General features: G+C 34.0%; 1 protein-coding gene across 1 annotated transcript in view; it reads left to right on the top strand.

Annotated features, from left to right (window-relative positions):
• LOC143234535 (dual oxidase-like) overlaps nucleotides 1-12,507 on the top strand; it is a 77,055-nt gene extending 64,548 nt beyond the window's left edge. The window contains exons 27-31 of the mRNA XM_076471963.1: nucleotides 3,797-4,026; nucleotides 6,108-6,272; nucleotides 8,167-8,322; nucleotides 10,145-10,273; nucleotides 12,198-12,507. Of these exons, the coding sequence (XP_076328078.1) occupies nucleotides 3,797-4,026; nucleotides 6,108-6,272; nucleotides 8,167-8,322; nucleotides 10,145-10,273; nucleotides 12,198-12,323 (806 nt within the window). The 3' untranslated portion in view covers nucleotides 12,324-12,507. The remainder of the gene's footprint in view (nucleotides 1-3,796; nucleotides 4,027-6,107; nucleotides 6,273-8,166; nucleotides 8,323-10,144; nucleotides 10,274-12,197) is intronic.
• Nucleotides 12,508-14,546: the final 2,039 nt, after the last annotated feature.

A 14,546-nucleotide genomic window follows, 5' to 3' on the forward strand; every position in this document is an offset into this window, starting at 1 on the left:
AAAACATTATGTAAAAACAATAAAACGTTATCTTGGTTTTAATTAGTGAGACCTGTGCGGTATTCACGGTGTTGTTGTTAACCTTTTAAATAGTGAGACCTGTGCGGTATTCACGGTGTTGTTGTTAACCTTTTAAGTAGTGAGACCTGTGCGGTATTCACGGTGTTGTTGTTAACCTTTTAAGTAGTGAGACCTGTGCGGTATTCACGGTGTTGTTGTTAACCTTTTAAGTAGTGAGACCTGTGCGGTATTCACGGTGTTGTTGTTAACCTTTTAAGTAGTGAGACCTGTGCGGTATTCACGGTGTTGTTGTTAACCTTTTAAGTAGTGAGACCTGTGCGGTATTCACGGTGTTGTTGTTAACCTTTTAAGTAGTGAGACCTGTGCGGTATTCACGGTGTTGTTGTTAACCTTTTAAGTAGTGAGACCTGTGCGGTATTCACGTGTTGTTGTTAACCTTTTAAGACCTGTGCGGTATTCACGGTGTTGTTGTTAACCTTTTAAGTAGTGAGACCTGTGCGGTATTCACGGTGTTGTTGTTAACCTTTTAAGTAGTGAGACCTGTGCGGTATTCACGGTGTTGTTGTTAACCTTTTAAGTAGTGAGACCTGTGCGGTATTCACGGTGTTGTTGTTAACCTTTTAAGTAGTGAGACCTGTGCGGTATTCACGGTGTTGTTGTTAACCTTTTAAGTAGTGAGACCTGTGCGGTATTCTCGGTGTTGTTGTTAACCTTTTAAGTAGTGAGACCTGTGCGGTATTCTCGGTGTTGTTGTTAACCTTTAAGTAGTGAGACCTGTGCGGTATTCTCGGTGTTGTTGTTAACCTTTTAAGTAGTGAGACCTGTGCGGTATTCACGGTGTTGTTGTTAACCTTTTCCGATGTAAATCGGTGTTGTTGGAAAACGGTAGTTGTGATTCCACAAATAAATTGATGCATAGTGTATGTTTTTAAAACAACAACAAAGGTGTGGGTTACATTTAGTTAAATACGACAGTATTACAATATGGCTGAAGTTAGTGGAACATTCAGTATTGTAACTTCATGTTACTAAAGCAAAATGTGTTTTATTTACTTGTCTAAGAAGGCACATTATGTTACTAGTAATAAGCTCACAGGTATTTTATAAACATAATTTGGTGACTTAAACTTGAGTGAATATACTGTGTTTGGGCAGAACACGAGACAAACCAATTATGCCTAAACATCATGTCCTCACACACCCAGATTTTCCGAGCTTGCAAGTCGATGCTTATCACTTAACACATATATTTTATATATAAACATAATGTAGTGTTATGTAAACATAACATAGACATAATATAAGTCTATGTGCATAAACTTATATTGAATATAACACTTTCATACATGATTCAAATCTCGAACTACGTCATCATAAATAACCAAATACCTACAGTAACTTCGAACAAATAAATTATGTCACCAGACATGAGTGATCAGCCCATAGCCCCTTTGCGTGCGCGTGTCCAGTTCACATTAAGGTTGTATCTAAGTCTACCTGTGTTTTAATACTTGAGGTATTTGTACAGAAATAGTACTCTTCATACAGAAAGTCAGTCTGAGGTGAAGTTCAAATATTTTTAGTTTCGTTTCCAGAAAAACAAAGATAAACAAAAATAAACTGTTAGATTTAATGTTAAAATTATAGAGGGTGACCTGTTAGATTTAATGTTAAATTTATAGAGGGCGAGTTAATTCAAAATATGCATGAGACCCCCAGGAGGACTTGACGGACATCCATCCAGCTGCTTCTTGTCGATTCCATCTATGGCATACTTCATTTACATCCAATGACCTTGACGGATTATATCGCTAGAATTCGATTTTCGATCCTTCAGTGGGTACGGCGCAAATGTAGCCCGTTGTGCAACATTGTTCTCAAGTAAGCCAAACATTACTGATCTGTTAGTTACGACGTACGAATATAGCATAACGTTATTATGTACTGGAACTTATCTACCTAACTTCTGACCACAAATGTTCTACAACTGAACACAAATATATCGGGAACAAAAATTATATTAACTTCTGTTCATTTGGAAAGTTTTAGAAACTGAAACTAATCTGGTTATAGAATACAGATCAGAGACAAGCATTGAATTCGTATGTGTGTTTGTAAGACCAAATTATTGTCACCTATTTAACCACTCTAAGTGTAAAAGACCTAACGTGACTATAAATGTGTGTGAATGATTGAACTTTCTACATTATTTGAAACATCTTGATCTAATATCAAGATATAACCTCGGTTTGATTGTTCGAATTAAGGTTTTAGCGACAATAAAAAAAAAAAAAAAAAAGGAATCTTCGTATGAATGCGCACACACACGCGCGCACTCTCACCCCGCTAAAAATTAACGTTTCAATAACACTGTAGGGAAGACACCAACACCAATAATTCATACAATACTCAATACAGTTTAAAACGAAACTACTGGAATACAGTGGATATTGGAGATCAAGGAACTCCTATGAACATAACTATACAGTACTGTGAATACAGTGTATCAAGTGGTCGTTCAGGGATCTTTCTGACACCACAGGTATTCCCCCAAATTAAGTGAAATTACAGTAATGTGAAAGACTCGTAATAAATAAACCAGAGTCCTCTTGTGTACGCCTGATTTTCTTAACCTTCAATTTTTGTATTTCTCTGCTCAAGTATTATTGCTTAGATTTCTTTACCCCATGAACTGTATGAAGATATTCTAGTAATAGTTTGAATTCCAAAATGTGGAATTTACATCATGGAAAGAGAGGAAATTCCTGTTCGACATTTTTTTTTAAATGCGGAAATAATTTTGTAAACAATTGAGATATTCAAATGAACCATAATTAACATGAAAACATCATTGATAGTAACAAATCATATTGAAATGTAATTTTATTATCTTGTTTGCATGTACAAAAATGTTTGTACAAAATGTAAACTTCTGTCGTTTCTGATGACCTTTTTAACCTGAAATTGGTGTGAAATTAATATTTTTTATGTATTTCAGAGAGATGTTGGTTGAATATTAAGGTTATTGACTTTTGATCACTTATCTTGCCAGATCTACCCTTTGAAATACAGAAGAAAAATGTTTGAATTATTTAAAACTTGTGAGATGTTTTTCTTCAATTTTATCTCGTGTATTATATTTTACTCAAGCGTATTTGATCCGAATATTTCAAAAGTAGGTAAAACAACTTGTTTTTACAGTGAAAATTTTATCCCTAACTGAGACAATTCTAATTACTTTGTGGGCCGATTATAAGGCGATATTTATTTTATTATTAATTAAGCTGTAAAAATTCGTAGACATGACACTTGACTTTTCACATGGTTTCTGAAAATAGGGTTTCCTGTTGCTAGAGATCACCGTAACATCAAGCCAGTACGGTAATTGTGTCGCGTTTTGAAGTTATTTAATATTTCGATTCTTTCGAATTTACAATTTTAGTTCTCGTAAAATATTATTTTTAGTTTTATTATAGGCTCAAACGCTACATTACTTAGTTTCTAAGTATTTACTAGAAGTAAGAGTACAAATAGTATTTCAACCTTACTGTACTTGTCATCAGTTGTTGGCAACACGTTTCCCTTCATTCAGGGGTCATCAACCGGACAAGTACTGTGGTTCTTATTTCTTAACCAGCTTGAAGAACTTTAAATTGAGGGACACGTGTCGTTGGTAATGGATATGACACGTGTGGTGTTGGAATACTATTACACAGCTTTCTATTCCTTAGTTTCCTCGTGGAATATGGTGTTTTAATTCTATTCTTATCTGTAGACGTCACTAAAATTAAGTTTACGAGACCACCAAATTTCAAGTACCTGTCTGGTCAGTGGGTTAGGGTGACCTGTACGGGTCTGCGACGAAAGGAATATCATTCTTTCACACTGACGTCAGCACCACATGAGAACTTTTTGTCGATCCATGTGAAAGCACAAGGTCCGTGGACTTGGAAACTTCGAAATTATTTTGATCCTAGCAACGTTCGGAGTGAAGAAATGCCAAAGGTATTTATATAATTAAAATGATAACACTACTTCCCGCTAATTCTGTTTTTAATGACTTTACCGTATAATGTCATACTGACAGTCTGTAACCTGAATCATGTGTATTCGTATAACCCATTGTTAACATTAGTTACGTTTTTGTGTAAAAACGGCTCGTTTTCGGTCATCGTCAGTTCACAATGAAAGAGAGTTAACTGACCGGAAGCTGACCACATGTTTGAAAGGGGTTGTGTAACTGAGTGTCGGAATGTAGAGGGCGTGCTTAGATGTTTGAATATACAATTTTATATTTATTTTTTATTATTTATTATATCATACTTTAATATAAATATAAAGGTGTTCCTTTATATTGGTTTATTTTGAAACGCAAGCAATTAACACAGCATTACATCCACCACTATACTGGTACAGATATGTAGATGACACGGTTGTGGGATTCAAATCTACAGAACACATACTTAATTTTTTCAATCACATTAACTCTATACATCCCAACATTAACTTCACATGTAAACAGGAAGAAAACAATCAAATATCATTTAACCTCGAAATTACAAGAACCGACACACAATTCAAAACAGAAATCCACCGAAAAATCACCCATACTGGACTATACATTCCTTGGGACTCAGCGCATGAAACAAAACAAAAACTCAACATACTAAGAAACCAAATAAACACAGCCATAAAACTATGTTCACCAGATAAAATTAACGATGAATTAGACAAAGTAAAACAATACTTCGTCAACATCAATAAGTTTCATCCACAAACCGTAGAAAACATTATATGCACACACCTAGACAGAAAGCAAAATCAACCAACAAAAGTAAATATATCTCACGAATCAAAAAATCACGAAACCATATACTGCTGCATACCATATATTCCCGACATAAGCAGAAAAATAACCAACATTTGGCAAAAATTAGTAACAAAATATGACATTCCAGTTAATACCAAATGTATTCAAACACCAGGCACAAAACTGAGGTCTATACTATGTAAAAACTACACTGACAAACACCACACCAACATTATTTACAAAATACAATGTGATAACTGCCACGACTTCTATATTGGAGAAACAAGTAGAAAAATGGAAACCAGATTCAAAGAACATAAAAAAGTCACCTTCGCATGTTTTCGAACACTGCAAGTCAAATAAACACAACATAACCATAGAAAACACTCAAATACTAAATAAAAAAACAAACATAAACAAACGCAAAATTAAAGAAGCCTTACTTATACAACAACTTAAACCCAAAATAAACCAATATAAAGGAACGCCTTTATACCTATATTAATACAAGTTTCACTGTGTCGGTATTTGGGTATTGATGTTAAATACCCAGGATGGTCAGGTACATTTGACCTCTTCCTCCCTCCCGAACGATTATAGCGTCTGTCTTTAGGTGTTTTTTTTTTTTATTTATTTATTTTTTTTAAGCTTTGGGCCAGAGTAATAGAATAACATCATACTCGGGCCCATTTCAGGGCTCAGTCCATGCATGGACGAACAAGAAGTTTTTTTTTTTTTTTCTTCCTTTTACTTTTTCTCTTGTTTTTTTTTTTTTTTCCTTCATCGTTCCAGTTTCACTGTCGGTATTTGGGTATTGATGTTAAATACCCAGGAGGGTCGGGTACATTTGACCTCTTCCTCCATATTAATATAATAAAATAAATAAATTATATATTCAAACATCTAACACCGCCCTCTACATTCCGACACACAGTTACACAACCCCTTCCAAACATGTGGTCAGCTTCCGGTCAGTTACCTCTTCCTTTCTTTGTGAACATGACGATGACCGAAGAAGGTCGAAACGTTGTTCACTCCTCTACGTAAAAAATTTTCTCAACCCAAACGAGCCGTTTTTACATATAAATGTTTAACTGTGTTTTATATAATTCACTGGTTTTGTTTGGATGGCTAGTAATTTTCAACCAGTTATTTTCCGGATAATTACTCTAAATTATCTTTATTGTCATTAACTTGAAAGTGGAAGATAATAAATGTATTTATTCTGTTTTGTTGTGTTTCTGAGGGTAACTTTTGGAATGTGCTTACCCCACAGATACGGCTTGAGGGGCCGTTTGGTGGTGGAAATCAAGACTGGTATGAATTTGAAGTTGCTGTCATGATAGGGGGTGGCATTGGGGTGACGCCTTACGCCTCAATTCTGAATGACCTAGTATTTGGAACGTCCACCAATAGGTATTCTGGTGTGGCTTGCAAAAAAGTAAGTTATTATGCACTGCATTTTGAAACGATCGTTCAAAACTAACTCAAACTAAACACTGCCACGTGTTAGTGAATAAACGTAAGGTACTGACAATGAAGTCAGTGGAAAAGGAACAGTTTAAAAGTTAACATTCTATTGTAGTGTCCAGGAAACCGAAGTTATGTGAACTGTAACCCAACTGACTGTTGCATTTGTTTTCTATCAACATAACGTTTAACTTCAACTAAAAATGGCTTCCCAGTGGCAAACGTCCTGTCTGTGAATTTGTTTGTAACGGTACAAACCAGATTTTGATAATCTTGGATAGCCAATTAGGCTGTTTGTGTATAATTATGTTTATTTAACCGATTGTTTTATATGTTCCTTAAAACCTGATCCACTAACTGTGCTTTGAACTGTGGTTGGCAAAGAAAGAACTCTAAGTACATGATATAATTATATGTACAATGAATTATTTTATTTAAACTCTAAGTACATGATATAATTATATGTACAATGAATTATTTTATTTAAACTCTAAGTACATGATATAATTATATGTACAATGAATTATTTTATTTAAACTCTAAGTACATGATATAATTATATGTACAATGAATTATTTTATTTAAACTCTAAGTACATGATATAATTATATGTACAATGAATTATTTTATTAGAAAATAAGCTTAATTATTAATTAATATTTAACCAAGTTTGTTGACCAATTTTTGAAGGGATTCGACGAAATGGTAAAACAATGGTTCACATCCAGTGTTGTATAATGGAATTCATGTTCACATCCAGTGTTGTATAATGGAATTCATGTTCACATCCAGTGTTGTATAATGGAATTCATGTTCACATCCAGTGTTGTATAATGGAATTCATGTTCACATCCAGTGTTGTATAATGGAATTCATGTTCACATCCAGTGTTGTATAATGGAATTCATGTTCACATCCAGTGTTGTATAATGGAATTCATGTTCACATCCAGTGTTGTATAATGGAATTCATGTTCACATCCAGTGTTGTATAATGGAATTCATGTTCACATCCAGTGTTGTATAATGGAATTCATGTTCACATCCAGTGTTGTATAATGTATTTCCGGTCCATAAGTGGTTAGAGATAATTGTTTTTCATTTATAGATATCTTTAAAACAGTTTTTACACAGATATTAACTTGTAGTTAGTTACGAGATGCATTAGTTTATTGGATATTATGTGTATAAAACTGTATATCTATTCTTCAGTTTTGTTAGTAGCCAACAATAATTATTTCTAAACCTTAGAACACTCACCACTGGATTGTAAAAATTACACTTACTGGATGGCTGACTACAGTGATTTAGTTATTGAATATTATTCACAGCAACGTTTTATGTTCTGACGTGTGATAGTTTGTATTTCTGGTAGTAAATAAAAGACGAAAAAATACTGTGCGCAAGAATAAAAGTAAAACAAGAAACAGATCTTTAAGATGACTTTTTCTTCCCGTTATTCTGAATGAGTCAGTCACTGAGTTGGTAACCGGATATCGTTAAATTATTAGCTAAATTTCTCTTGAGGAAAAAATAATAAATTGCTCTGTAAGCACTATAAAAAAACAAAACAAATAAAACACTCGCCGTGCATTGGTTTGTTCCAAATACTGAATAAATTAAAGAAACATATTCAAGTTTTAAAACAAATCACTACATTTGACGTGATTACTGTACTGATATAAACGTGAGTGTTCTAATTTCTAAAAGTAAGACTAGACTGTATATTTTAAGTGCGGGCTGTCGGTAATACACTAGAGGTCGCACCCTACGTGTGTTCGTAAGTCTAGTCTAAAGGTTGGACGTTTGTCTTTAAACTTCTAAACAAAACATGTATTATAAAACCATCTTACTGTGTATGTTCAGGTTTACTTTCTTTGGATTTGCCCCTCCCACCGACACTTTGAGTGGTTCATCGATGTCTTGAAGGACGTGGAGAAAAAAGACATAACTAATGTGTTGGAAATTCACATTTTTATTACCCAGTTCTTTCATAAGTTTGATCTCAGGACAATTATGTTGGTAAGTAGCGCCATTCCATATCAGCTACAGAGTATTTGTTATATTTAGTGTTTACTTAACTTTACTCGGTAAATTTTCCCCTGAGAAGCATCCTTATTGTTAGATGACGTATGAAACCATCTTGATGTTTAGTGCAGTGTAAGAAATGATTCTGGAAACGCCGAATCAAATGGGTGGAAAATGCAAATATAAAGTTCTCTATTACGTAAAAACGAGCTGACTGGAAGTAGTTACTTGACAGTCTGTACTATAATTGGTTATCATCCAAATAATGACGGTGGTAAACCATTATCTCCTACTGTTCCCAGCAGTAGTGTGGTGATTATGCTGACGATTCATAAATACTACATAAATATCGCGTAACTGACATGCACTAGTCTGTTTCTATTTATCGAATAGTTGTATTAACCAACAAAAAATGAGTTGTGTAGAAACTCTAAAAGAAAGTATAACGTTTAATATAAGTGTTCGAGGTATATAAAGCACCTAACACTTGTAAAGCGATTTTAAGCAACTTTTATGTGGTGAATGAGATCCAGTAGAGCTTTGGAAGTTATCTAGTAAGTGTTGGTGCTTGTATATTATTGAGAGGTCATAATGATTACGTAACTACTCAAAATAGACCGAAAAATAACCAAAAGGCCTAGTTAGCATAGAAAATGTATAGTAGAACACGCTTTTGGACTGTTGAACATGTTTGGAAAATCTGTACAAGACTTTTCTCCATCTAACGGGAATTGTATCTCTGAATATAGATATATATTTGGTGTTTGTGAAGATGTCAGCAACTTTGTTTCTGAAACACATCTATGTATACGTGTGTAATCTACGTATTCGACTCGTTTGTTGGGTATAAGTAATTGCTCTGAAAAAATATAAAGTATCTTGCAACCTGATTTATTGCTAGTTTTTCATGGTGAGGTGTCAGTTTTGTATCGATGCCAAAGGTATATCAGTAATGCTATTTGTATGCAGTATAAAACGTGTGAAAATGTATAGTTAACTGTCATGTATTTAGTTTAGTAGACGGATTCTGGTAAGAAACCAGGTGTCTATTGAGCAGTGATAATCTTGTCTCGCACAACTTTCATTTGAAATTGGTAATGAGCGAGTGGTATTAAAACTTCGGCTGTAACCAGAACCTGAATAGCCAGAAACCCATAAACACATGTTTTGAAAACCACGTGTAATATAATTCCAATTCGTGAAACTTTATGAATCACGCTGTTATCTTCGCTTCTATCAGTTTTTAAAGTGTAGTGTTTTTGTTAGTCAGTGCTAAGAATTCCTGTTTGAACTGTTGCTGTTGTCCCCCGCTGATACTGATTTATAACGCTAAAATCAGGGGTTTAATTCCCCTCGGTGGACTCAGCAGATAGCCTGATGTGGCTTTGCTTTCAGAACGCGCGCGCACACGCACACTACTGTTGCTTCAGGAGGTAAGGTTTTATTACTTGCCCCGCCTCCTAACGGTAGTACCTTATTTGTCGTTCACTTCTGAAGAATCGCCCTTCAATAACTCTACGTACAGTGAAAGGGTGGGACGTTGTGGACTTGACACCCACATTTTATTTTTATTTAACTATATTTTTTGTGTTATTTACATGTAGGGTGTGAATGAAGGTAAGTGTACCCCCCACTCTCTGTAATAGACTGGTCTTTTGGAAATGGGTAATACATTGGAATGTGAACATTGATAAACATGTGTGATGGTTTAGCCTTAACCATTACTTATGGCGCTACGAACATTAATACCAAATATTTCTTTAGTGGTAAACAGCCAACAGTTTCCTAATTGTTAATGGTTCTTCTTTATTTATAGTATATTTGCGAGAACCATTTCCAGAGAATTTCCAACTCGAGCATCTTCACGGGCCTGAAAGCGATCAATCATTTCGGTAGACCAGATATGATTAACTTCCTAAAATTTATCAGGAAAAAATATAGTCACGTGAGTACTTGTTTGTTTCCAGCTGGGATTAAGCGATTATAATTTGTACAGTAAATGCGTTAAAATTTGAATTAAAAATTTTTTTGCTTTTTGCATTCGTAATCAGAGCCCTCTATAGAGTGATTGTAATCAGTGGTTGTTACTCGACGGTATGATTGATCCGTTGAAAACTAGCATATTTGACAACAATAGGCCTAATAACTAAAATTCACAATAAACAAGTCCCCCTTTATTTAGTTATATGACTGTAATATGTCTGTGTATTTATTTTTCTAATATTTAATAATTGTTATCGTAATATTTTCAATTTGAAAATATGTAAACAAAATTTGGTGAATTCTAACAAAATTGCAACTTTATGCTTTTGTACGTGCTACCTCGTGTTCGTTATTTAAAACACTGACGTGGCAGTATAAAAATAGACAATTTTAAGTATAGAGAAACAGATATATACACCGTTATTAAATATTTTTAATAAGGACTGGCTTCTAACTCTTCAGGGATCGCCTTTAGGACTAATGTATTTAATGGATTTGCATCGAGGTTTTCAGAATTGTTAGTGTATAATGGAAGGACTTTGGTCATTTCGATAACGTTAGAAAACCAAACGACCTTTTACTCTTTGTTTGTTTTGAATTTCGCGCAAAGCTACACGAGGGCTATCTGCTCTAGCCGTCCCTAATTTAGCAGTGTAAGACTAGAGGGAAGGCAGCTAGTCATCACCACCCACCGCCAACTCTTGACCTACTCTTTTACCAAGGAATAGTGGGATTGACCATCACATTATAACACCCCACGGCTGAAAGGGTGAGCATGTTTGTGAGAGGGGTTCGAACCGGCGACTCTCGGATTACGAGTGGTTTAACCATCTGGCCATGCCGAGCCGACCTTTACTCTCCAGATAATGTGAAATAAATGTTATGAACTCTGTCGAATTGCAATAACAGAATGTTGCCTGAAATGTTAAGGTATAAGATTATCACAGTAAAAGTCGTTGTTTCCAAATTTTATTACTTTATAAATTGATGTATTTCGGTATTTTATAATGGCGTAACCACATTGAAGTAGATGACATTTTGGACTTTTCTTTTATAATAATAATTTGCTCTTGTCCTCAGGCTTTTAGTATTAGGCCTACTATATACTTAATACCAGATTCTTTATTTAATTTCTTAAGGATTTTTTGATCGTTGGCGACGCGTTTAGTTTAATCCAGAGTTCATCAGGCCAGCTGGGCTACAACAAACACAGAAGTGGTTGGAACAGTATTTATATAAACTGTTCTTTTAAAGTGATAAGTTCAAATATGGCATCGCATCTCGTGTGTGTCCCCAGCTCTTTTGTGGTTTACATTGCAACCAGACGTTCGTGTTACACAAGTCCTCCTCGGTATATACGTATATTTCTTGTTTGTCAGTATTAATTCTAACGTGTTTAAAGTTCCCACCCACCCACTCATCTCGAGCTTAATCTTTATATTTTGATTGGATGTAATGTTATATTCTTCCTTTTTATAGGACAGTTGATTCAAGTGGTTGATGTGCTCTATTTTGTAAGGAACAAGCAATTCAGATAATCGCCATCTAGTGATTAATGGTGTTACTTTAAAGTACGAAATATTTAATGTTTTATTGTATTTGAATAATAAAATGGTTCTAATTAATAAGACACCGTATTGCATATCTGTTCTGTTTTATATTTTATTTCTTTCACTTATATTTTACTTCCACGTATATGATGTTTTAAAAATCTAATAATTATCTTTAACCCTTAAACAATCAAGGACGCTTTAAGTAAATGGCGAATTGAAATACAAGCTGATTTGTTATCAAAGGTTTTACATTATTCTATAACCCTTGTATGTGTCCAACAAACTTCCTCCTTTCAAGTAACTGAGGTCGTGACCCCACTTTTTTTGTTACAGATGAATAAAGTGGGAGTGTTTAGCTGTGGTCCTACTACCCTGACGAAGTCCATAACCACGGCCATCGACACTGTTAATAATGCTCGAATACTTCCCCGTTTCATTCATCGGTTCGAGAACTTCTAAATGTGTCTCATGGTGTTTGGACAATGTTCTCGTTCCATTCCTAATGCAAGATCAGAAAACTCGAATCTCTAAAAGAACAGTCGCACGAGACAGGCTGTAACAGGGTGGCACGTACTGTGAATAATAAATACTGGAATAAACATACCAGACTTTTACAAGTCTGTCTGTCTGTTTGCGTCAAATCTTATTTCTCTGTTGTGTTTTTTGTTTACAAATATTTAAAGGTATTTTTATAACAGTAGAAATGATATCTTTTTAACGTACGTTTTACTCTCCTAAGGAAAACGTTTCTAATCTGTAAGACTTCCGAAATTCAATCTATAAGTCAACATTACTCTAACACAAGTTTACATTAATATTTTACAGATTTTAACTCCTAATAGAAATCTCTTCAAAAGTTAATGAACTGTTCGACTGGTTCTTATTGGAAGAACAGTAATTCTATTTTTTGTTCGAAATGTTCCCTTTTTAAAATTTCCACGAAATTAGATATTTAAATCATGTACAACTGAAACGTTACTGATTTCCGATGCTGGTATTGGCTAACATGCTCGCCATAAAGTACTCCAGTTTCGCCTGTTTAACATCTCGCGTCAACGTTTATGAAACAAGAAAATTAGTTTTGTTTATCGTGTTTGGTAGCTCGAAGTTGTAACGGGTTATAAATAATGGATGGAATTACGTTAAAATAAGTGTTTGGATAATTATAATTGGTTTACTTTTAAATAATTATTTTAGTTGCTTGTATTCATATTTACAATAAAATGTTATTTTCTATAATATTTAATGTTTTATGTGTTGTTGCTCTGTTGGTTGTTTTTGTAACTAACACAATCCGTGTCTCGCTTTCTTCTAATAACTTTTTTTAAAACCTAATTCTTTAGAGTATATTATGATATTCAAAACACGATTTACCGCACTCGTTGTAGACGACGCATTTCGTTCAATCCAAAATTCTACAGACCGGCTGGCATACAGCAAACATACCAGTGGTTCAAACGTTACTTATATAAAATATTTGATACAACAATAATTATGGTGTTGCTTATATAAGATATTTGATACAACAATAATTATGGTTTTGCTTATATAAGATATTTGATACAACAATAATTATGGTGTTAAGACCTATTAGTTGGCGAAGAATTGTTACAACTATACTCTCAGAGGACACTAGGCCTATTACATCCTTCAAACTACGAAGTTTCTTTGGAGATTTCCTAGAATTGGGGTAAAAGAGACTGTTTTTTTTTTTTTCAGCGTTTATTTTAATACTTAGTAGACAACGCTTACCATTGTTACGTTTATTACAAGTAGAAAAAAAATACGTTATCTTAGATTACAAACGAATCTTTATGTCAAGTGATATTACGCTGTTCCTTTCGAAGTCACACTTTTTATAGAAATATTAAATGATCAGTATTTAAAAGTTCTTACAGCCAATCAAACAAAAGTACATTTATATGAAAATCCGTGTTTGTTTTATTTATTTATAAGTGAGATTTAATTATAAAATAAATTCGTAATTACACTGGTGAGGTTTCCAGGTTATTCTTTACATGTATGCTCTCCGTGCTTTAAAGCAAGTCATTCACGTTTACGTGCCTCTACAGTGCCGTAAGTATCTGCCCGAAATTACGGACCCGAATCGTAACTACAAATATAAATATAAGAGACTGGTTATACTTTTAGTTACGCTGCTGCCCCTTGATCTGTATATGCAAGGTTTTATTGTCAACAAAAACTGCAAGTACAGGCCACTATATAACCGAGAAATATGAACTATATTAGACCATGAGGGAGAAGAGAATTATGAAAATATTTACCTTTTGTGAAGTAAAATAAAAGTAAAAAGAAAACTCTTGAGGCTTAACAAAATCACTTTTGTGAGCAGTTCCGGTAAGGCTTAACAAAATCACTTTTGTGAGCAGTTCCGGTAAGGCTTAGCAAAATCACTTTTGTGAACATTTCCTCTTCCAACAAATATCTAAGTTTTTGCTAGTACTGAAAACATTCTGCTTCGTAAAACAACTGAATTTTCTGACAGCCAAAATCTACGCCATCACTCTTATTAAATCGTACAAATAATTGTTCTAATGAATTAAAACATTCTAGTTAGTTATTGCAGGACAACAATGATAGCCAAATAATTCTGTTGAATTATTATTAAAACTAAAGTGTATATGTAATTGATCAGTTTAACCAACAAGTATATTTATTACA

Source organism: Tachypleus tridentatus, chromosome 12, assembly GCF_004210375.1.
Source record: "Tachypleus tridentatus isolate NWPU-2018 chromosome 12, ASM421037v1, whole genome shotgun sequence".
NCBI classification, from domain to species: Eukaryota; Metazoa; Arthropoda; class Merostomata; order Xiphosura; family Limulidae; genus Tachypleus; species Tachypleus tridentatus.